The sequence below is a fragment of the Solanum stenotomum genome, chromosome 1 (genome assembly GCF_019186545.1).
Source record: "Solanum stenotomum isolate F172 chromosome 1, ASM1918654v1, whole genome shotgun sequence".
Taxonomy (NCBI): Eukaryota; Viridiplantae; Streptophyta; class Magnoliopsida; order Solanales; family Solanaceae; genus Solanum; species Solanum stenotomum.
Genome location: NC_064282.1, coordinates 15,199,681 through 15,221,262, shown reverse-complemented (window position 1 = coordinate 15,221,262; position 21,582 = coordinate 15,199,681). Strand labels below are relative to the sequence as shown.

The following is a 21,582-nucleotide window of genomic DNA, read 5'->3' as shown; positions in this document are numbered from 1 at the left end:
AGCACCTTAGAAAATTTTCTAAATTTGCCAAAAAATAATGCAAGCATTTTGTAAAGAATATTCCTTCCTTTTTCATTATCCTATCTCACGTTCAGAATTGAATATTTAATGCATGCATAATTTTAATATGGATGTCAAACACCAGTATACAAATATTAGAATGAGTTCTGGTCTATATATCAAATAAAGAAATAAATTTTATATCTCCCCTAATTTTTTTTACCGGAGGCAGGACTCTTCAACACATTTCGAGAGAAAAGGAAAAGAAATTCTTGCGTCTCCAATTCTCTACATGCTTCCCTCCCCACTTTGCAACTAAATTACTCACGTCTAACAAAATATCTAAGAGTTACCTAAGTGCAAAGGAATCTTAAATAGTGCGATATTGTTAGGCATGCTTTAATTGACCAATTATAACATTGTTAGGCAACCTTATTCATTGCTTGTTGCCTTAAAATTAGGGGTGGGCGTTCGATTCTTCGGTATTCGGTTTTAGAAAAGTGGGCACCATATTTTATATCAAATTAGATCGATTTGGTTCGGTTTTTTCTACTTCGGTTCGGTTTAGTTCGATGTTTTTAAATCAGTTTTTCGATGTGAATAAAAATAAAGAGGGAATATGATAAAGTGTTAAGAGTTTCATGTGTTTAATTTATAATTAAGAAGACGTTCATAGATGATTCTTTAACTAGAATAATTCAAATTTTGTTTATGTTTCTAGCAAAGATGCCAAAGGATTTGTTAATTAGATGGATTATTTACCCTCCCATGTTGCTACAGAAATGACCAACTAAATATACAACAACAGAATCAGCAAACATATGCAGATAAATGGTAAAGAGCACACAACACAACAATTATCTTTACTCACATAACAAGGTCTACAAAGACTTGCCCACACATTTTAAAAAAAAAAAAACACATGCAAGACCAGGTAAATATTTTGAGTCAAAATATATAAGTATTACTAAGTAATATAATTTGAATATTTTTAAATTTATTTAATAAAACTTCGGTTCTTCGGTGCACTGTAGTTTCAGGACCCTTACACCGAACTTCGAACCGAAGAACCGAAATTTTGAAAATAAAGAACCGACACCGAATCGAAACACCGAAGAACCAAAATAATTCGATTCGGTTCGATTTTTTGATTTTCCGATATTTATGCCCACTCCTACTTAAAATACAAGTGCAAAACCTTAAAAGCAGCACCAAATATGACGTTTTAAGTTAGAAAATTTTCCAAAAATAAGTCAAGGTAGCTTTTTTTTTTTTTTTTTGAGAAAATGAGAAGTACAGAGAAGTATTATAAGCAAATGCAACCATGACATGACGATCACAATTCACAACAAAACAAACCAACAAATAAACAAACAACCAATGTGGACTGTCTGTCGGTTGAAATTTACCAAAATATTCTTGCAGCTTTTAATTTTCTACACGCCATCTTATCGCTACCAAAATCAAAATATCACAAAGTTATTCTAGAAGCGTTTCGCCATGAAAATTATAAACATTTATAAAACATAATTTTAAATTGAAAAAATATCTTGAAAATTAGAGTAAATTTTTGTGATTAATTTAAAGTGAAAAATATCTATTTAGTATTTTTCAAATACCTAATAAAAGTGAAAGTTGAATTCCAGCGTTTGTGTGGGACTTTATATAAATATTGAGGAAGTTCTTATTATATAACTTGTGAGTTTAATTATCTCAATCTAATAATTCTGAATTTTTTCTTCTTCTAAAATTCAACTAAATAAGCATACAACTCAAATTTCACCAAATGGGGTCTGGACTTTGGAGAGGGTAAAGTATACGTACTTTATCATTATCTTGTGAAGATAGAGAGACTGCCCGGCTCAAATACATCAAACTCAAGTAAACGAACAAGAAAACAATGAAGAAAGCATAACAATTAATAAGAAGAGCACGATAAAATCTACAAGAAGAAACAATAACAAGAGAAATCTAGAAATTATATGGCTGCCATAGAATTTCAAACACAAGCCCATAATATTAAATTTTTGTAATTGCTTTTACCCAATTAAGAAACCGTTTGATGATTAATTGAGAGTAACATAAAAAGTGTTTTAGAATACTAATTTTCTTATGTATTTACGCTCAAATTTTACAAAATTAATTATGAAAATACTCTTATAAGAACATGAGTACGAATATTGTTTAGTTAAATCATTGTTTAGGGATAAATTATTTTTTAGGAACCAAGAAAATAATCAAAATTATGGTTGATTTTTGTAAAATGATTCAAATTTGCTCTAACAGTTGAGTTATACAACTATTTTTATCATTATCAAGATAGTTAAATTTGTTTGACTATATCAAAGGTTTGGGAACACATGTGAGACTTTTTCTTTAGAAGAAAAATAATCAAATTAGACTAAGTAAAATAATTTGAATTTGTCCAAAGATAATACTAATAACGAGTACTCTCAAACCTCAAATCAATTTAAATAAATTTTAAACAACAATCAATTGCATCAATATATTTAATTTTCACACGAATTGAAACTTTTTCATCACAATTCCATCATCAAACTTTACTTTCTCAAAATGTTAATAGCGATATGTGTATCCCACATTAATCTATCAATGCAAAACACAAATACATATATACACAATTCATCTTTTAAAACATTTATAGTAGTCAAAAGTTGATGATCTTCCAACGAAGCTAATAATTGAGAAAAGTGAATCATATGCGAAGGAAATATCTAATTACATAATTAACTTTGAGTAAAAATATTACTAGTGTTTCTATTAGTGAGCATCTTAAAAGTGAGTGCATCGAGAATAACAACAGTTTCTACAGTAAAAAAATAATTATTATAATTGAGAGTTATCTAGAAGGACAAAAATAAGATAGCTAAGAAAAACGATTATCAAATTTAAACTATTCTCTCTTTCAACTTTACCTTGTCATGTTTCACTTTTAAGGCCAAATTATATAGATTTAATCATATTAATAAAAAATAAATTATAACTTAAAATATTTTCCACAAACTTAAAAACTGACCATAGAAAGTATTTCACATTTTTTTAAAGATAAGTTTGGACCATTTCACATCATTACAAATGTATAATGATATTTCTTATTCAAGTGGGTCCTACACTCCAATAATTCTCCTAAGTATTTCACTAAAAAAAAAGAAAAAGGTGCGCCACTCGATTGTGCACACGTGGTATAATCAAAATCCAACGGCCAATTAGGTAAAATGACGCTATCGTCCATATAAAACAAAACCCAATCGTCTCCATATTTCTACAACGCGTATTGCGAAATTTCCACAACTCTTCTCTTTACCGTTTCGTCTCTGTACTTATATATCAGGTACGGCAAATCCTCTTCTCACTTTTAGTTTTTCTTTTTTATTCTTTTTTGGTGTGTGTATATACAGCTTTTAGGTTTTGACTCGTAGATTTTTGATACAGCTTTGCGAGAATCGGTGCAGCTTTTTAAGCGTTGACCGTTTTGGTTTATCCCCGGATTTGAATTATCCGACTATCAGGTAACTTTTGGATGTAATTGACGGTTTATTTGGTTTGAATTGGTTTTATGTAGTTGAAATACTAGTGTTTAGTTTAGATCTATGCATTTTTTTTTTGTGAAAATAATGAATTTACAGATTTTTGAGAGATATAGATGTACCTGAGCTGAAAACATGAATTTCGGTTAGATCTATGCATATTCAGGGCTATAACTGTAATTTTTCAATAATTCTGTTAGATCTGTGTATGTTTGTGTGGTTTAAAGCATGAATTATGAGTTGGTTTTAGATCTATGTTTGTGTGTGTGCTTGGAAGCATGGATTATGTGTTGGTTTAGATCTCTGTATATTTTTATACTTAAAAGCATGGGTGATGAGTTAATTTTAGATACATAGAAGGATCTGTGCTAAAAGCTTTAATTTTGACTAGATAGATGTAACTTATTTTCTTTTGGTATGGATTTGAGCTAAGCGCTAAGGTGCTAAAGTTGATTATAGTTCTTTCCCCCTAAAAAAGCATTATCAAGAATATAGAGAGATGGCTTTCTTATCATGGTTGAGTGGATTTTCTGTGTGAGGCTGTGTCATGTGTTTGGTTGAAAGGGTGTCTGGTAAAAGGGGAAGCCCAGCCTTTCGGGTTTTCTCTGTTACTAGACACCTCGGTGAATATGCTAGGTTTGGCTTTGTTATGCAGCTTCTCTTTTGCTTGGCTAGAGTTTTTTTTTTTTGAAGTTGTGAGATGCACCTTGTTGGTTCTTTGAAGCTTGATTATGAATTCGTATTTATTATTTGCTGCATATCACTAATAGTATAGTTTGCATACAGTTGTAATAAGAGAAGTATGCTAGAATATTTACTACACATACAAGGGGAAGCTTCTTTAATTGTATGTCGGGTGGTTTTGTGGGAAAAAACCAGAATTTTTTTTGCTGAATAACATGTTCATGGTGTCTTTTTCTCTGTTTCTGTGCAGTTTATCTTATATTGAAATGAGTCTACAACAGGAATCACACCGTCCTCATCACCGATTTGGTAATCCGTTTAAAATGATATTATCACCCAAGGGCTCATATTTGTCTCCTAAACTCCTTGCTCTGTTGAATTCATTTGAGCAGACATTAGCAGGGAGACTTAAGAGTCTTAAGCCTGGAGGCAAGGAAGATATCCTTAGCCTTTCATGGATGAAACAAGCAATAAGCACACTTTGTGCAGTCCATACAGATGTGAAAACTCTTATTACTGATCTCGAGCTTCCTGTATCTGACTGGGATGAGAAGTGGATTGGTGTCTACTTGGACAATAGTTTAAGGATGCTGGATATGTGTGTAGCCTACAGCTCTGAGATTTCCAGGCTTAGCCAAGGCCACCTTTATCTTCAGTGCAGCTTGCACAACCTGGATGGCTCCTCAACACAGTTCATGAAGGCTCGTTCTTCATTGGATGGATGGAAGCAGCACATTATTGCAAAGAACCATAGACTGGAGAATTGCTTTGCCATCTTGGACAGCCTCACTGAATCACTGAACCTACCCAAGATTAAGAATTCTGCTAAAGGGAAGGTTCTGATGCATGCGATGTATGGAGTGAGGGTTGCAACTGTTTTCATATGTAGCATCTTTGCTGTTGCATTCTCGGGTTCTGCAGCAAAATTGAAGGATCTGCAGGTTCGTGAGACTTGCTTGTGGACAGAAGCTTTTGTTGATCTTCGTGATTTTATTAGTGGTGAGATCAGGGGCATATATTCTGGAGGGAAATTCACAGCACTGAAGGAGCTTGAAGCATTGGATGTTAGTGTGAAGAAGATATACCCAGTCATACAGGATGGAGTAGACCCTATTGACGCGGCACAGTTGGAACTTCTAACTTCAGATCTGACTAAAAAAACAGAAAAATTTTCGGTAGGACTAGATCTCCTAGCAAAGGAGACAGATAAGTTCTTTCAAATCCTTCTAACTGGACGTGATGCTTTGCTTTGTAACCTTAGAGTTGGTAGTGCAGTCGTTAAACCAGCCCATCCAAACAAAAATGTACATAAACAAATGGTGAAGTGATGGTTAAGAAAGCGAGTATCTTTTGTGTATACACATGGGTGCGTGTGTCAATGCGGAGTTTTGTGCTTTCTGGTTAAATATGATGTACTGCTAAGATGTGCAATATATAATATTTGTTGTGATAAAGGTTGTGTAATTTATTGTGGTAAAGGTTGTGTATTATGGCCATATAGGTGTTTTATAATGATCAATATATGTCTGTACTCCTCTACTACGTCAACGATGTATAAAAGAAGTTTATGGTTCAATGAGAAGTTGTCATCCCTGCTATCAGATCAAGTTATAATTTTTCTGCTCCATCTTTTGTTTACTAGTAGAACTGGAATTAAATCTGTTTTTGTGTTTAAACTTGAAATGACATTGGGAAAGGGTTACTGTCAGTGGATGCATTGTTTTTAGGTTAGGGTTAACTGTGGTATGAAGAAAATTTCTGGCGTTTGATTAAGCAACAAGTGGGTTGTTGGACATGCGTATTTCCAACGTTGAAGACAGCTAATTCCAACGTGGGTGACGATAAAACAATTGGAAGAATAATACTAGTGGGTCTGTGGTTTACATCTTCTTGAAGAAAAAATGGTCAGAGATGGCGCAAAGAGTGGGGGATTGACTAGCTTCCAACTCCATTCACATCAATGCACTCGAACCATGACATGTTTCATTTGAACATTGGTGTTTTCTATTAGACACTTGTAGTTTAAATTTTTCCTTATGGGCTTGTTTTCAGACTTGTATTACGTAGATAAGTTAACCTTTTAAAATATGTAATTTTTTTTTAATTATAGACATCAACCTCAAACTAGATGTTTTACGACTTATTGAAACTACATGAAAATCTGTTTTTGATTTTTTGAGTGCTACCGATGTATACAAATGATTTAACTCTTTCTCTTTTCGTATAATATTAGATTTTGGTAGGTGGATTGAGAAATTTTACTTAACTTTGATGTATTATAATTATAATTACTTGTCGTGGGAAATAGATTAGTAAAACTTAACACGCTAACCGCTGGCTTATACCAAATGTCATACACTATTTGCAGGCCAATTGTGAGGTTCAGTGGCCACCTAATGAAGATAAATCCCTCTATTTTATTGCTCCAATTGGTACTCACTCCACTATATGTATTGGATGAATTCTAATAAGTGGGGTCTAATGGATGCAAGTTGGTGGCAGCCCTTCTCTTAGGACTTAATTATATGTGTACTGACAAGACATTTTAATTCATTTATTAATACCGACCTTCTAGATGTTAAGAGAATGGTGGCCCAAGTTTTTTGACCTTATATTCTATGCTTTGCGTTCATAATATTTACATTCAATTGTGCCCTAAAAATACAATCAAAGAACATAGAGGTGGACCCACATGTACGTATGAAGGTGCATGTGCATTCGTTAACTTCAAAAAAATTTACGTATATATATAATTTGAGATATGAGATATATTTCATTAGGCACTATAAAAACACTAAAAATTAATTGGTGCATTGGTGAAACCATGCGCCCCATCTGATTTCGTGGTGATGGGATTGAGTTCGAATTTCATTCCATTTGTGGTGCACCATCATCTTCAAATCTTGAATTTGTCTCTAAATGAACACTTGTTCAGTATACCATTTTACAACATGCACATCTTTCAATAATTTTTTAGTCTTACAAAGAAAAATTGTGTTCGTCCAAGACATATGGTTTACAATAGGTTTCATAATATTGTTCTTTCATATTATAAAATACTGAAGTCAAATCGTATGAAAAGATATCTCGTTTACTTTGATCCCTTTGTTGATCATGCAAGATTGCGATGAGATTGGAAATATCAATGAAATTCTCTTCTGCATACCCATATTGATTAGCTAGTGTGCAATAACGATCCACTCTTTTTTTTTTATGACAAGAAAAATCCGCAGCCGCTATCTTTGGGTATGCACAGGATAAAACCTCCTCTCCTATGCAATAGCTCGCAAACCACATAGGAGAGGTAACCAGGACAAGCCTGGTGTGACGAGCTCGACCCACGATCCGCTCTTAGCATAAACATTGTTGAAATATTTGTTCAAACCTCCAAATTCCAAATTATTTTCTACATAACATAAGTGTTCGGTCCACCTTGTGTTCTACTAATTTACTGAGTATTTTTCATCTCTATCAATATTTGTGGTGATTTTGTTCATTAAGACTCCAAGCGATATGAAAAGTCTATAGAAAGTTCTTGACTAAAAGTCTTTACGTTTACGATTGACACATAAGAGAATGATGATCCAACTTTCACGACCTAATATCTTACACTTCACATTCATAATATTTACATTCAACTATACGCAAGAACACATTCAAATAATACTTTTGTCCAATATGTTTTTTCACAACATGTTATAATTAATCTTTACATCTTTCCAATTTTTTTAGCCTCAAAAGAAGTTGTGTTCGACATGAACATTTGTTCTAAAAATTGAATCAGTCCTATGTACATGATATCGAAGCCAAATCTATCTTGATCAGAGGATATGATGATCAAACTTACACTCAAGTATGAGAGAATTACAACTTGTTTACTTTGATCTATTTGTTGATCAGTATCACGCAAGGTTGCAATGAATAAGGTTATGCACATTTTTCAACTCTATGGGTAGACCAAAAATAAGAATAAAAGCTTTCTTGCACTAGTCAAACAAAACGAGTTTAGGATGACCAAAATTAAAAATAAAAAAAATTCTCCAACTACTCGTAGTTTCCAAGAATAAAAGAATTAATTACCAACCATATGTACATAGTTAGTCAAAGGATTTCAATTCCAAGCTGCCACAATTTTTAAATTATATATTTTTGAAGAGGACTATAATATAGTGATGCATTGAAAAATCAACATGATTAGAAGGTAGACCACAGTTTTCCAACACTACTAGCAATTTTCCTTGATAACTTTTTGATATTTCTAGAACATTTTTACTTTAATAATCTTTTCTTAACATTAACAAATATTTTTTTCTTCTAAATGTATGAAAATCAAAATAACTCATCTTATTCATAAGAATGTCAGCATACACGCACAAAAAAATTACTTTTTCATCTTTCTCAATTTATGTGGTACTCAATTTATATGATACTGTTCGAATTTCGAGAGTAAAGTAATTTTGGATTGACATGAATTTGTAGATGAAATCTTCGTATTTTTTTATTATATATTTGAAAACTACGTAAAAGTACTATAAATCACAATAACTAACAATTGAAAATATGTGAAAAAATATATGAAAAAATATGATCAAGCATAGAGTTATTTAAATTTCTAAATCTGGAAAATGCAACCTAAATTGAAACGGAAGAAGTAACTAGCATGCTATTAAGATTATTATTTTTATTAAAAAATGTAAAAAATACTTATATGGTGAAAATTTAAGAAGACTATTCCAAGGAGAGAAGAAAAAAAACAAGAAGAAGGTCACCACTCATAGAAATGTCAAAAGAGCTCTTCACATCTTCTTCTTGCAAGTCTACCGACACAAATTGGCCCTTCAAATTGGCTGGAACTTGGAAAAAATACTTTCTTTGAAGTGGGTTTTGCCCAAGATTTCATATTCTTTTTAAAAAATCAGTTTTTTTTCTAACTTGTTGAATTGATTTACTATGGAGGCAAGTCCAGGTGATCATGGTGTCCAAAGTAATTTCAATGGAGTTCCAACTCATGGGGGTCGTTATGTGCAGTATAATGTGTATGGTAATCTTTTTGAAGTTTCCAAAAAGTATGTTCCCCTTAGGCCTGTGGGTCGTGGAGCTTATGGCATCGTTTGGTAAGAATATCTGTTCTTGGGTTCAATTACTTTGAATTTGAATTACATCTTCATTTTTCTTTGTAAATGGGTTATGGGTGTGTAAGTTTATGTGTGTTAAAGTGTATTACTTGCCCCTGGTTTAGGTTATAATCTCTGATGAGGAACTAAGGTTGTCCCTGATTGTAATCATTGACCTTGGATTTTATATTTCGAGGGTCTTGTTGTTTTCTCTAGTCCTTTTTATGCTTTTAGTGATTGTTTCGTGTGGGAGTTTTGATCGGGTGCATGAGTGTTTGAGACATAAGAGAAACAAATTGGTAATGCCAGGTTGTGATCTCAACTAGAACACTCAATGTGAGCCTATATGCCCATGCCTTGGTGGTAAAGTTGATCCGCGCCTGTGCTTGGCAAGCAATTTGTCCCGTGGATTAGTTTATATGAGACCCAGCCACCATCTTGATAGAAAAAAAATGTGTTTTCCGGGTACCATTTGGTTCCAAATTGCTTGCATTTGGTGTAATGTGGAATTCTGTGAGCCATCAAAAAATTGAACTGGGTTACTTATGACTTCCCTAGGTTGTGTTTGGTAAGTGAGTAATGTGGGTTTGTATCATGCTTAGTTGTTTGTTTTCTCTTGTTAATACATAGCTGAAGCTATCACTGCAAATCCTATAGGTATATCCTAAACTGAATAGCTGTGGCACTGTGAAATCTGATATTTAGTCAACTGGTGTGGTTTCTTTGGGTCTAAATAGAAGAAATTTAATTTCTCAAGAAACTAGGAGTACAACGTATACTACTGCATGGCAGAAGTGTTTGCACAAGCTTATATAATAGGAATAGGATCTTTAATTCGTTATGCTGTCAATGGCCTCTCTAATCAGTCCACTTACTTTGGTGCAAATTTTAGCTCATAATTAGGCTAATATTGTATCCGTTGAATAAGACAACTACATTGTGAAATTTGGCAAGTATTAGCCAGCTAGGTATTTTAAAAATAATGCTAGTTTGGATATCGAAAAATTAATTAGGTGAATTTGTTACCCAGTGAACAAATAGATACGAGATTAAATATGATTTTAAAATCATAGAAGTTGAAAGGTCTCACATTGAATTGTATTAGGATAGGAATTTGGAAGAATAAAATGAAGCTTAATGGTCTAAATGCAAGAATTGGCACGTAGCTGAAGAAAAATGGAAATGACCTCCGTCTTCACCCAAAAAATAAATAAATTGGAAATGACCTCCTTGATGTGAAGAAAGGTTTGACTAGCTGAATGTGGTCTTCGGACAATGGGCACATTGCTTGAAAAGTTACTAACTGATGTGTTAAAAAGAGGTTGAGATATTCTAAATCCTGATTAAGAAAATCGTCATTTCCTGATACAAGACAGATACTAGGTATCTTATGATGAATCAGCTGGCATTTAACTTAGAACTTTTTGCTGCTGAAGTTTAGCAAGTATGCTTACCCGTGTGCTGTTCTTCCTTACTGTCATATAGGGAAATGATTTTCATGTATCTGTGTTACTTTAATTCTTAGTTTATTTATGTCCCATGGTACACAACTATATGCAATAGTCTTGCACTCGAGTGACTTCATGGGATTGCTGCTTCTGTTCGCATGAAATTATCTGCTCAAATTAATTTGGCTTGAATCTTTGTCTTACCAATTTGATTAAAAGCTTAGAATTTCTCTCTAATCACTTCACTCTTAATAATATATATGGTGTTATTGAGTGGAGCCTTAGCAAGAGAGAATAAAAGTTCTTGCTTTTTGCTTTTCCAAGGATCTTATATGTTGTTCTTTTCCTCTGTTTAATTTCTTTCCTCTGTATATTTAGTATCTACTATGTGAAGGTAAAATGTGATTTTTTAAATTTTCCTCAGTGCCGCTTTGAATTCGGAAACACGTGAGGAAATAGCTATCAAGAAGATTGGCAATGCATTTGATAATAGAATAGATGCAAAAAGGACTCTACGAGAGATAAAGCTTCTTCGTCACATGGATCATGACAATGTGAGTATTGACATTACTTCACAAATCGAAAACTGACTTTCTTGTTACCTTGCTCATTTACTTGCAAGCAACTGACCTATCTGTTACCTTTGTGCTGGTCTTTTTCTGTTTGCTATTCAGTATCACAACATATAACTTAGGTATTTCATGTCATTGCAGTTTATAGGTGGCAGCATTACTGTTCCCTAATGATTTGCAAGGAGCAATCCTTGTGTATTTCTTTTTGTTTCCATTCCTTCTTTTCTCTTTCATTTTTACTGGATGTAATGCACTGTTGTTTCCCCTTCTTTCTCTTCTTGGGGGTTGGGTTGGGTGAATGGTTTGGTTGTAAACTGCGTCACCAATAACTAGAGTAGGCTGAAGACATTATGGGCCAGAGATGGTTGATCTGAGAGAGATTTGAGGCCTCCAGAGCTACTATCTTTCTTTTCTGAAATAATTACGGGATGACACCAGTAAGAATTGGAGACCCTAGTTATATTCACCTTTTAGATAGAAATTGATTGCTTAAAGGGAAATTTTCTCCATGACGTCCGGCAATGTAGGCAATAAAAGCAAAGAATACTGGACCCTATCTCTCCCCCCTCCTGTCTTCAGTCGAAGTGGAGAGGTAAAGAAAGGAAAGGAAGGAAAGATGTCTCGAGGGTTATCGCATTTGTTAATAGTTATCAAATTACCTTTTAAATTAGGAGAAATGCCTAAGCCTACAGTTTAAGGTGAATAATTCTTTTGGAATTCCAATTCATGGTTAACCCATGACTAAGAGTAAAATGATCTATTGACTTCTATGGATAGGATCTGCTGCCAAGAAATTGGAAGCATGTGCATTTATGGTAACTGATTCCTTACTCATAATATAGCCGACCCCAACTTGTTTGGGATTGAGACATAGTTGGTATGCATGTTCTTTTCTGGTGTTAGGAGTAATGATTTTACATTTAAAAAATGATTCTACATCAGTTTTATTAGAATCATAATATTTAGCTTTTATGATTACTACAGGTGATTGCCATTAAAGATATTATAAGGCCACCACAAACTGAGAATTTCAATGATGTCTACATTGTTTATGAACTGATGGACACTGATCTTCATCAGATAATTCGTTCCAACCAACAATTGACTGATGATCACTGTCGGGTAAGCTAAACTTTCTGATGTGTACTGGAGCCTCCAAATTTGTATGTTACCTGAACTAGGCAATCAAAAATGTGTACTGAAGACTCCAAATTTTTATGTCACCTGAACTAGGCAATCAAGTATGTGTTGCCCGTTGCATCTATCCTTCCCTTGCTCTAAGCAGAAAGCTGATTCTGGATCTGTAAGAGGCAGATTATTATCATTTTTTGCAAAAATATTTTTGCCAGAACTTTCCACTATAATGCAATCATCCATGTTTTTGTCCCTTGCAGTATGTAGATCATTGACGCTTTATATTATACTTCCCTTTGTACAAAGTATATGAATTACCCTCTCTCCATGTCATTTTTGTTTTGTACTTGGAAAGCGTTTCAGCACTTACCTAATAGTACATGGACTCCATTTAGTGGTGCTCACTGGCCACTGCATCCACATGACACTCAGTGTGAAACTTGTTCATACCACAAACTACAATATTTCACAGACCCTGCTTATATAACACTGATTTGTATGATATTACAAAAAGATCCACTGTAAGGCCAAATTGTGAGGAAAAGGTAAAACTAGTTTTATAATTTTTCTGAGTTGAGTGTTCAAAAATCCGAATTTTCTTTTCCTGTTACTGAATGATCAGAAAAATAGGTTAGAAGGTTTTGTTCCCTAAGCATGACAGGATGAACAATCATCAGTAAAGAGGTCTAATCGTTTGGGATTTTTCTATGCTTTGATTGCTTTCTGTATCACGTACTTCCTGTACATGAGTGGTCTTCTCCTTGTTGCTTTTTGTAGTATTTCCTATACCAAATATTACGAGGACTCAAATACATTCACTCTGCCAATGTCCTGCATCGTGATCTAAAACCCAGCAATTTGCTTCTTAATGCAAACTGTGACCTAAAAGTTGGAGATTTTGGGCTTGCAAGGACAACATCTGAAACAGATTTCATGACAGAGTATGTTGTAACACGGTGGTATCGTGCACCGGAGTTGCTCCTAAATTGTTCAGAATACACAGCAGCAATTGATATCTGGTCAGTTGGTTGCATACTGGGTGAGATGATGACACGACAGCCTCTCTTTCCTGGCAGGGATTACGTTCACCAGTTGAAACTTATCACAGAGGTAAATATGCATTAAGTGTGTTTGTCTACCTCCATAAGTTTAACTAAACAGTAACAATGAATACGGACTGCTGTCTCTAATGCTTTAACGTAGATAGTATGATATCTGGCCTATACAAGTGTATTTTTCTTAGAATTTCTTTCAAGTAGCTGTTTATTTAGTTGTTAATTTGCACAAAGAGAGGTTCACTTTTGTTAATTCAGTCAGTTCAATCCTGATCCGTCCCCTTTACTTGTTTGAAATAGCTCATAGGATCACCTGATGATGCCAGTCTTGGATTTCTCCGGAGTGAAAATGCTCGGAGGTATGTTAGACAGCTCCCACAGTACCCAAGGCAACAATTTGCTGCTAAATTCCCCAATTCATCTCCTGGAGCTGTTGATTTGCTTGAAAAAATGCTTGTCTTTGATCCAAGCAGGCGTGTTACAGGTAAAGATGATTGTGAGAACTTCTCTTTGAGTCAATTCTAACTCATCAGGTTGTGAGATACTTTTTTGATAAAAAGGTGGTGAGATACTTTATTGTTTCTGCTAAACATTCAATAATTTGAAAAAATGAAAAAGGTTTAAACTGAAAATGGTCTTTCATTGCTAATCCTCATTATTCATCTTTTGCAGTTGATGAAGCTCTCCGCCACCCCTACTTGGCACCTCTTCATGATATCAATGAGGAGCCTGTTTGTCCCATGCCTTTCAGTTTTGACTTTGAGCAGCCATCTTTTACTGAAGAAAATATCAAGGAGCTCATCTGGAGGGAATCTGTGAACTTTAATCCAGATCCAACTCACTGAGAGAGATGCTGTTTTATAATTTCTGTTCGTTTCATAACTTTTTTAGGATACTTATCAAACTTCTCTGTGATCCTCGGAAAAAGTAGATCAAATGCAGTGGAGGCGAGTTCATGGTTCTGTTAGTAGCTTATGTTAGATTTGTCCTATTAGTCTTTCAAGGTGATCAGAACGTTCCAAGTACCAATTCCTTCTTGTTACCAGATTCTCTCTGGCTGGTGGAACTAGGAAATCCTAAGTGATTACAGCTTGTTATCCTAAAAATTTGACCTATCTTTGCTTTCAAGTGGTTTGACAGTAGTTATGTATTTTTCAGTCTGGATGTCCTATGTGATTGTAGATTTGTATTCTTATGAACAATCACCTAGTTTTCTTTAGTGTTTCTAAATTCTTTCTCAGCTACAAGGTGATATCCAGAAGCGTGTATTTGCTATCTTACATGTGTTGTTCACAATTCCTTCCCGGTAAATGAACTTTGAGATTTGTCTTTCTTAGATGTGTTGATAGTCACGGTTTGTAGAATCATAGTTATGCTTCTTATAGTGTAACATGAAATCATCCATATTGAAAAAGCACACATGAAGTCCTTAATTTGTAGTGTAATATTGAGGGTATTCTGAAGTAGCCATGAAAAGTATGGGTACTTAAGTAATAGAACTATTACATGTATGGAAAGCTTATCAGAGATTCAATCTATAAGAACATCTTTGCATCTCTATGCTATCTATGGGTAAACTTTCTGTAGGAAAATCACACATACCACTTTTCTTTGGGCCCTGATCAACTAGCAACTTACAAGGTGGAGGTTGCACACTACTGCTAATTCCTTCAATATTAGTGCAAGCCCATGGATTTTGCTTGGACTTTTTTGCTAAACCAATTGTTACATTGGACATGCAGATTCCAGTGAAAGGATCCCCGGATATCCCATCTAGCTGGCCAGCCATTGACACGTTCTCAGCCACCACATCCCGGTAATTGATTCCTTTTATCTCTGGTAAGGCTTTAGGATCCCAGTGAGTGTCAGCATGTGAACCATAGTTGCCTGTCATCCAAAATACCCATTTCATGGTGTGCAGTTTCATCCCCTTGACATATATATCTTTGACGTATCCCCCTCGCCCCACACCAGTTTTGATTCTTATCCCTGATTCTGTCTGGATGGCTGTAATGTCTTGAATTCTCACATCTTGAATTCCACCTGACATTTCACTTCCTAGTGCTATAGCTGCACTGTAAGGTGAAATGCAAGTGAGACGTTTGATGATCAAATGACTTGTTGGCTTTCCGTATTTTATACCATACTCATCCCAGCCACTTTTGACTGCTACACAATCATCTCCAGATACAATGTAGTTGTCCTCTAGTTTTATATTTGTGCAAGAATCTGAAAATTTAAAGAACAAGAAGAGTATACTAGATGAATCAGCTTTTCCTAGATTTCTTTTATTAAAATGCTTTTAGAAAAGAAAAAAAACAGACCTGGGTCGATCCCATCAGTGTTTGGGGATGTAACAGGTGCTAAAATAGTGATGCCTTGGATAATGATATCGCTGAAATTTCACAAGCATGAAGATTGTGTTAAACTTGAAAAGAGTAAATGATATGTTAAATAATGTAAGATTTGGCTGATAGATTCACCTGCTATAAACAGGATGAATATTCCAAGAAGGAGAGTTGAGAAGGGTTAGATTTGATATCTGAATTTTATTAGAATGCATGAGTTCAATCAAGTAAGGTCTTGTGTATTTTAGTTTGTTCATGTGAAATTGTTGCCACCAGAGAGCACCCTGTCCATCTATTGTCCCATTCTCACCTAATCATGCAGAAAAGACAAGTATCTGTTTTAAACTGTTGAATAATAGAAAAAAAAATCATCATCTTCAAGGTGGATAGAAGTATTTGGTCTATAATAAGACTTTATAGTTACCTGTGATGATGACATCTGTGAGATTAGTACCAAAAATGAGACTGATGTACCTGCCTCCTGGTGCATCCCTCCCATGACCATAGGATGGTAGGGGGTCTATCACAGGCCACTGGCTTATCTCCTGAACCAATTAAAATCACTCATTAATAGCAAGTATATTGATGAACTGCTTTAACTACAAAAAGATGCCCATATGTTAGGAGTGAATTGGATGATTGGGTTGAGGGCTGCCCCTCATAAGGTTTTGTCCCGACCTTATCACTTAATGCGACTAATAAAAGGCAGTCCCGTACATTATGCTCCCGCTATGCATGGGTCGGGAGAAGGGGCGGACTATTGTACACGGCCTTGCAATTTTTTTTTGCAAGAGGTTGTTTCCACAGTTTGAACCTGTGACTTCCTTGTGACATGACAATAACTTTATCAGTTACACCAAGGCTTCCCTTCTGTCAACTTTATCAGTCGCTTAATACGATTGGTGGTTCAAAAGGTGAAACTATTAGTCGTAATTTGGGAACGTATATTCAGTAGGGCTCCTTTAGTTAGAGTAGGGGTCTCGAGAGAGCAAAGCTTACAGCTCCTGAGGCTCTTCAACATTTACTTTTTTCTTTTTCACATTTAAGTTCCTATTTTAGCTGACAAAGTTTGAAATTCCAATGCAACAAGTAGATCAAACTAGTACCTGAGAAGCAAGAAGAACAGCATCCTTGTGTAGAAAAAGAGTGAAATGGCTAGTAAGATTGAAACTACCAGTGAGCCAGTGACCAGCAGGGATAACTAGTTGAGCTCCACCATCTGATGCATATTTGCTCAGTTGATTTACTGCCTTTTGAAATGCCTTTGTGTTGAGTGTTTTTCCATCTCCAATTCCTCCAAAATCTTTTATGGATGCACTGTGCTTTCTGCAGTTTATTGCTGAGTATGCTAACTCATAAGGGGATCCTCCAAGAATTCTCTCTTTTCTTCCTTCAGCTCCTTCTAGACTTAAAAGCACCAGGCCTAGAAGGATTACTAACAACCAATCTGTCTTCACCATCTGCAAGAATATAATAAAGCAAGATATGGTTTAAAATTTTAGCGAGACAAGATAAAAAAGCACTACGTGGTTTCTTCCCATCTGCTTAAGTCTTAGTGGATAGAGTTATTCAGTACTTCAACTAGTGAAAGAGTGTGTGCAAGCTGACTGGAGCACTACCGTTATTCTAGAATATAAAAATACAGCTAGATATGATTTTTCACAATTTTTTGGACAATCCCACAAGACAAAAACATTTTGAATTGTTTTTTTTTAAGAGGACTTTGCACTTTACCATAGAAGAAAGAAGTGAAAGTTTTGGTTGTTCACTTGAGCTCTGTAGGACTACTCTATTGTTTAGTGAGAATAGGGTGTATGGAGTTGCTTTTTGGTTAAAATACAAACACAAACAAGTGATTTATATAGGCAAAAAAGTTTGGAAGTATGACTGGTGACACATTTATTTATTTTCTAAATATATACTGTTTATATGGAGCTAAAACTTAAGACAATGACATGTTCAATCTCATTTTCTTTCTATATCTAATTTTCTCACGTCATTTGTGACACTAGTAATATTTCATGTATCATGTTTTGATATTTCCCACAACCGTACGTTTGTGGGAAATATTACTTACCATTTGAACAACCTCCTCTTGTCCAATCGTTTCATATGTATAGTTTTGTATCATGCTTTAATATTTATAGCTATTTGGGTTGATTTAGTTTATGATCACTCAATTTTTTAATTTTATTGCATCGAATTGATCAAACTATTTTTGCGCAACATAGAATCAAGAAAAAATATTCATCTTTGTCCAACAGTCAGAAGAAGTTACTAAGCAGTTGTTTTAAAACCAAAAAATCATTCAACTTTGCCTAACTCCTAAGAATCATACGCAATGACTCATTCATTAGATATATATCAACTTCAACAAGATGAATCATGTTATAATACAAGAAAATATAACATAGTATTTTCCACCATGTTAGGTTAGGTACATATATTTCCATCATATTAGGTATATATGGATTACATTTTTCATGTTGTTGAAAAGTTAGATGAAATTATAGAAACTAATTAAGCATAAATTTAGCATGTCTAAGTGGCAAAAAATTGAGGGAAGAGAGTCAACAAAGAGTGGTTTAATGAGTTGTTGGTCATTTCCGTTAGAAAGTAGTTAGTGAGGGTCCCAAAATATCTAAATTTTGTTGAATTATATTAAATTTTAAGGGAATTTATAATATAATAATTAAAATATTAAAAAAGAAAACATATTAATCGTGTTAAGAAGTCTTTGTTAACCAACATTGAGCAATTTTTTTTTTTTGAAGTGGTGGGGTTGAAGACTTTTATGTGAAGTTTGTTAAATCAGCTACACGTGAAATAATTTTTTTAAAATTTAATATAGCTTAAAGAATTAGATAAAAATTGGTTATCGGGTGCAATTCTTATGAGTTAAATAACTATTAAGGACTATGTGGTCTTAGTTTATTGAATTTCAAACTCGTAAAATTGCAGCTTAAATTATAACATATTCATTATTGAACTGCGTTTGAAGAGCAAGTTTTCTTTGTTTTTATTTTTATTTTTCGTGTTGTTAATAACATTATTTTTCTTCTTTTTTTGGGAATTAATCAACGGGTTATAAAAGAAAGTTGGGTTAATCTCCAATACTTCCACCTTGTTACAATAAACCCTTTCAATAAAGCCTTAGCTTCTGCAATGTTATTACTGGACTGGTCATAGAAGTTTACAAAGCCTGAATCATATGACCATTAATAATAATAATAATAATAATATTATGTGAAGTTCGATCTTTTAACGAGTCTATTCTCAACCAATAGCTATCATCTATATAGATCTTTTTCTTTTATTATTTTTATTGTGTCCTATCTTTAGTTACGTTTGCGTTGATACCAAACATTTATAGGTTTTTCGAAACACTTCCTTCTATGTGATTTTAGGCCTATCCCGTCCGCTTTTAACACCTTCACTTACAAGGAAGCATTCCTGCAAAACAAGGAGTCGGTTTACTTTGTTGTTCCCAAAAGCATCTCACATGATCCGATTGTGTGCTAATTGGTTCACCATTTAGATAAGATCCCAATTCAGTTGTTGCCTTGAATCTCCCAAGAAAAAAGTCTTTATTAATGCAAAAAATTTAGTACTGATTGAACGTGCAAGCAATGCAAATCTTGCAAATAAAATTACATCTGAAATTTTGTTTCATCCAATGCATACACATATCAAATATATATGCATGATGAAACCAACCTTGTAGTATAACTAATATAAACTTTCACAATTCGAAACATATTGTGGAATTAGTAGAGTGAAATGAAAAACGATGATAATGTTCATGTAGTAATGCTGCCATGGGCTGCATTTGGTCACCTTATTCCATTTTTCAATCTCGCCATAGCCTTAGCGCGAATTGGAGGAATACATGTCTCTTTCATTTCCACTCCGAAAAATATCAAACGACTCACTAAAGTTCCTCCAAACTTAACACACCTCGTAAAACTAGTAGAATTACCAATGCCAGTACTCGATGACGAGACACTTTTGCCCCAGAATGCTGAAGCTTCTGTCGATGTTACAGCTGAAAAAATCCAGTACTTGAAAGTTGAAAGCAGCTTATGATCTCCTCCAACAACCGTACAACATTTCATCGCTGATGAAAAACCCGACTGGATCATAGTTGATTTCGCACAACATTGGATAGTAGATATTGCTGAAAATTACGAGATCCCCATAATTTATTACAGCATTTTCACTGCTGCTGCAACGGGTTTCTCAATTGCTGCAACACTTTTAGGAGAAGCGCCTGAAATTTTAACCTCACCGGTATTTCAGATGCTGGATTTTCCGTCTACTTTGGCTTATCGAAAGTACGAGGCGTTAGAGCTTATGTCTATGTGTTATGTAGAAGATGCCTCAAGTACTTCATTTGCTCAACGTGGATCTGAAATACTTAGCTATACGTAGTTGCAAAGAAATTGACCATCTGTATATAGATGCATTACATAAAATTGTCGATAAGCCTGTATTTCCAGTTGGATTATTATTATCTCCGTCGCCATCAACAAATTTATTCAGCAGCGATACATCAGTGCAGAGCATTTTCAAATGGCTGGATCAACAGAAGTCCGGATCGATCTTATTCATTGGATTTGGAAGCGAATGTAAACCGAGTAAAGAGCAAGTAGATGAAATAGCTCACGGACTTGAGCTCTCCGGGTTACAATTCATATGGATACTACAAAAGCCAAATTGCCAAATTGGGGTATTTTTGATGAAGTGGATCCTTTGCCGGAAGGATTCCGGCAGAGGACCGCGGAGAAAGGAGTGGTGCACATTGGATGGGCACCACAGAAGGAGATTCTGGCACATCCTTCAATTGGGGGAAGTCTGGTTCAAGGTGGGTGGGGTTCCGTAACAGAGAGTTTGCAGTACGGGCATGTTGTTGTTGTTCTGGCGTTTGTGTATGATCAAGGGTTTAATGGGAGATTTCTGATGGAAAAGGGATTGGGAATTGAAGTGGAGAGAAATGAAGAAGACGGATCGTTTACGAGAAATGAGATAGAGAAAGCGTTGAAGTATGCTATGGTTTCGAAGGAAGGTGAAGAGCTGAGAGTTCGAACCAAAGAAGCTGCAGCCATTTTTGGAGATCAAAAGCTTCATGATTCATACGTTGCTAGTTTCGTTGAGTATCTGAAGAATAATAGAGAAGAAATATCTACTGATTAAAACCATTAGAGCCATCAATGTTCCATCTTGTTCTACTTAAATTTCAATTAATGCAGTTGAACTTCTTATTGCAGTGAATAAATTGAAATTGCAGAAGGGAACTTTTTGAGAAAATTAATTTGTTTCCTCCAAGTAAATTGAATAGGAAGGTTGCAGAATAAATAAAGTAATTATCCGATCACATTAAGTTTGTGATCAACCGTATGTTTGATATTACTGTTAAAAACTGTTTATTTATAGAAATGCTTTTTTTAAAATAGTAGTTTTTTTGAGAATAGCTTTTCAAAAAAGCTCAAAAAAACAATTTGTGTTTTGACAAATTCATTCGAAAAGTGATTTTGATAAGCAATTTGTGTTTGACTATCTTTTTTTAAAAAGTGCTTTTGAGAGTCAAATTACGAAAAAAGTCAAGTATCAATGTTTTTTAAGATTATTTTGTAAAGAAAAACTATTTTAAATACCTAATAGGATTACATGACTTTAATT

At 34.4% G+C, this 21,582-nt stretch overlaps 4 protein-coding genes across 5 annotated transcripts; 3 read left to right on the top strand and 1 right to left on the bottom strand.

The window, feature by feature from the left end:
• The first annotated feature begins 3,273 nt into the window (after window positions 1-3,273).
• On the top strand, window positions 3,274-5,808 carry LOC125862609 (protein BPS1, chloroplastic-like). Of its 2 annotated transcripts, XM_049542726.1 has the most exons (3): window positions 3,274-3,352; window positions 3,454-3,530; window positions 4,483-5,808. In XM_049542726.1, exon 3 carries the CDS (start codon window positions 4,499-4,501, stop codon window positions 5,558-5,560), a length of 1,062 nt encoding a protein of 353 aa, XP_049398683.1. In that variant the 5' UTR covers window positions 3,274-3,352; window positions 3,454-3,530; window positions 4,483-4,498; the 3' UTR covers window positions 5,561-5,808. The 2 variants fall into 2 exon arrangements, with proteins under 2 accessions (XP_049398683.1, XP_049398691.1); XM_049542734.1 differs by lacking the exon at window positions 3,454-3,530 and having other exon boundaries at window positions 3,293-3,352.
• Window positions 5,809-8,980: 3,172 nt separating this feature from the next.
• Window positions 8,981-14,796, top strand: LOC125868825 (mitogen-activated protein kinase homolog MMK2). Its single transcript, XM_049549374.1, has 6 exons — window positions 8,981-9,346; window positions 11,219-11,348; window positions 12,351-12,488; window positions 13,278-13,610; window positions 13,856-14,039; window positions 14,228-14,796. The coding sequence occupies exons 1-6, from the start codon at window positions 9,183-9,185 to the stop codon at window positions 14,398-14,400; spliced, it is 1,122 nt and encodes a 373-aa protein (XP_049405331.1). The 5' UTR covers window positions 8,981-9,182; the 3' UTR covers window positions 14,401-14,796.
• A 165-nt stretch (window positions 14,797-14,961) lies between these two features.
• LOC125868817 (probable polygalacturonase) lies at window positions 14,962-17,775 on the bottom strand. Its single transcript, XM_049549369.1, has 6 exons — window positions 17,638-17,775; window positions 17,010-17,363; window positions 16,328-16,448; window positions 16,039-16,213; window positions 15,880-15,950; window positions 14,962-15,784 (listed from the first exon to the last, which is right to left on the bottom strand). Exons 1-6 carry the CDS (start codon window positions 17,638-17,640, stop codon window positions 15,078-15,080), a joined length of 1,431 nt encoding a protein of 476 aa, XP_049405326.1. The 5' UTR covers window positions 17,641-17,775; the 3' UTR covers window positions 14,962-15,077.
• A 2,823-nt stretch (window positions 17,776-20,598) lies between these two features.
• Window positions 20,599-21,096, top strand: LOC125858243 (soyasaponin III rhamnosyltransferase-like). The gene has a single exon (XM_049537994.1). The coding sequence runs from the start codon at window positions 20,599-20,601 to the stop codon at window positions 21,094-21,096; it is 498 nt and encodes a 165-aa protein (XP_049393951.1).
• Window positions 21,097-21,582: the final 486 nt, after the last annotated feature.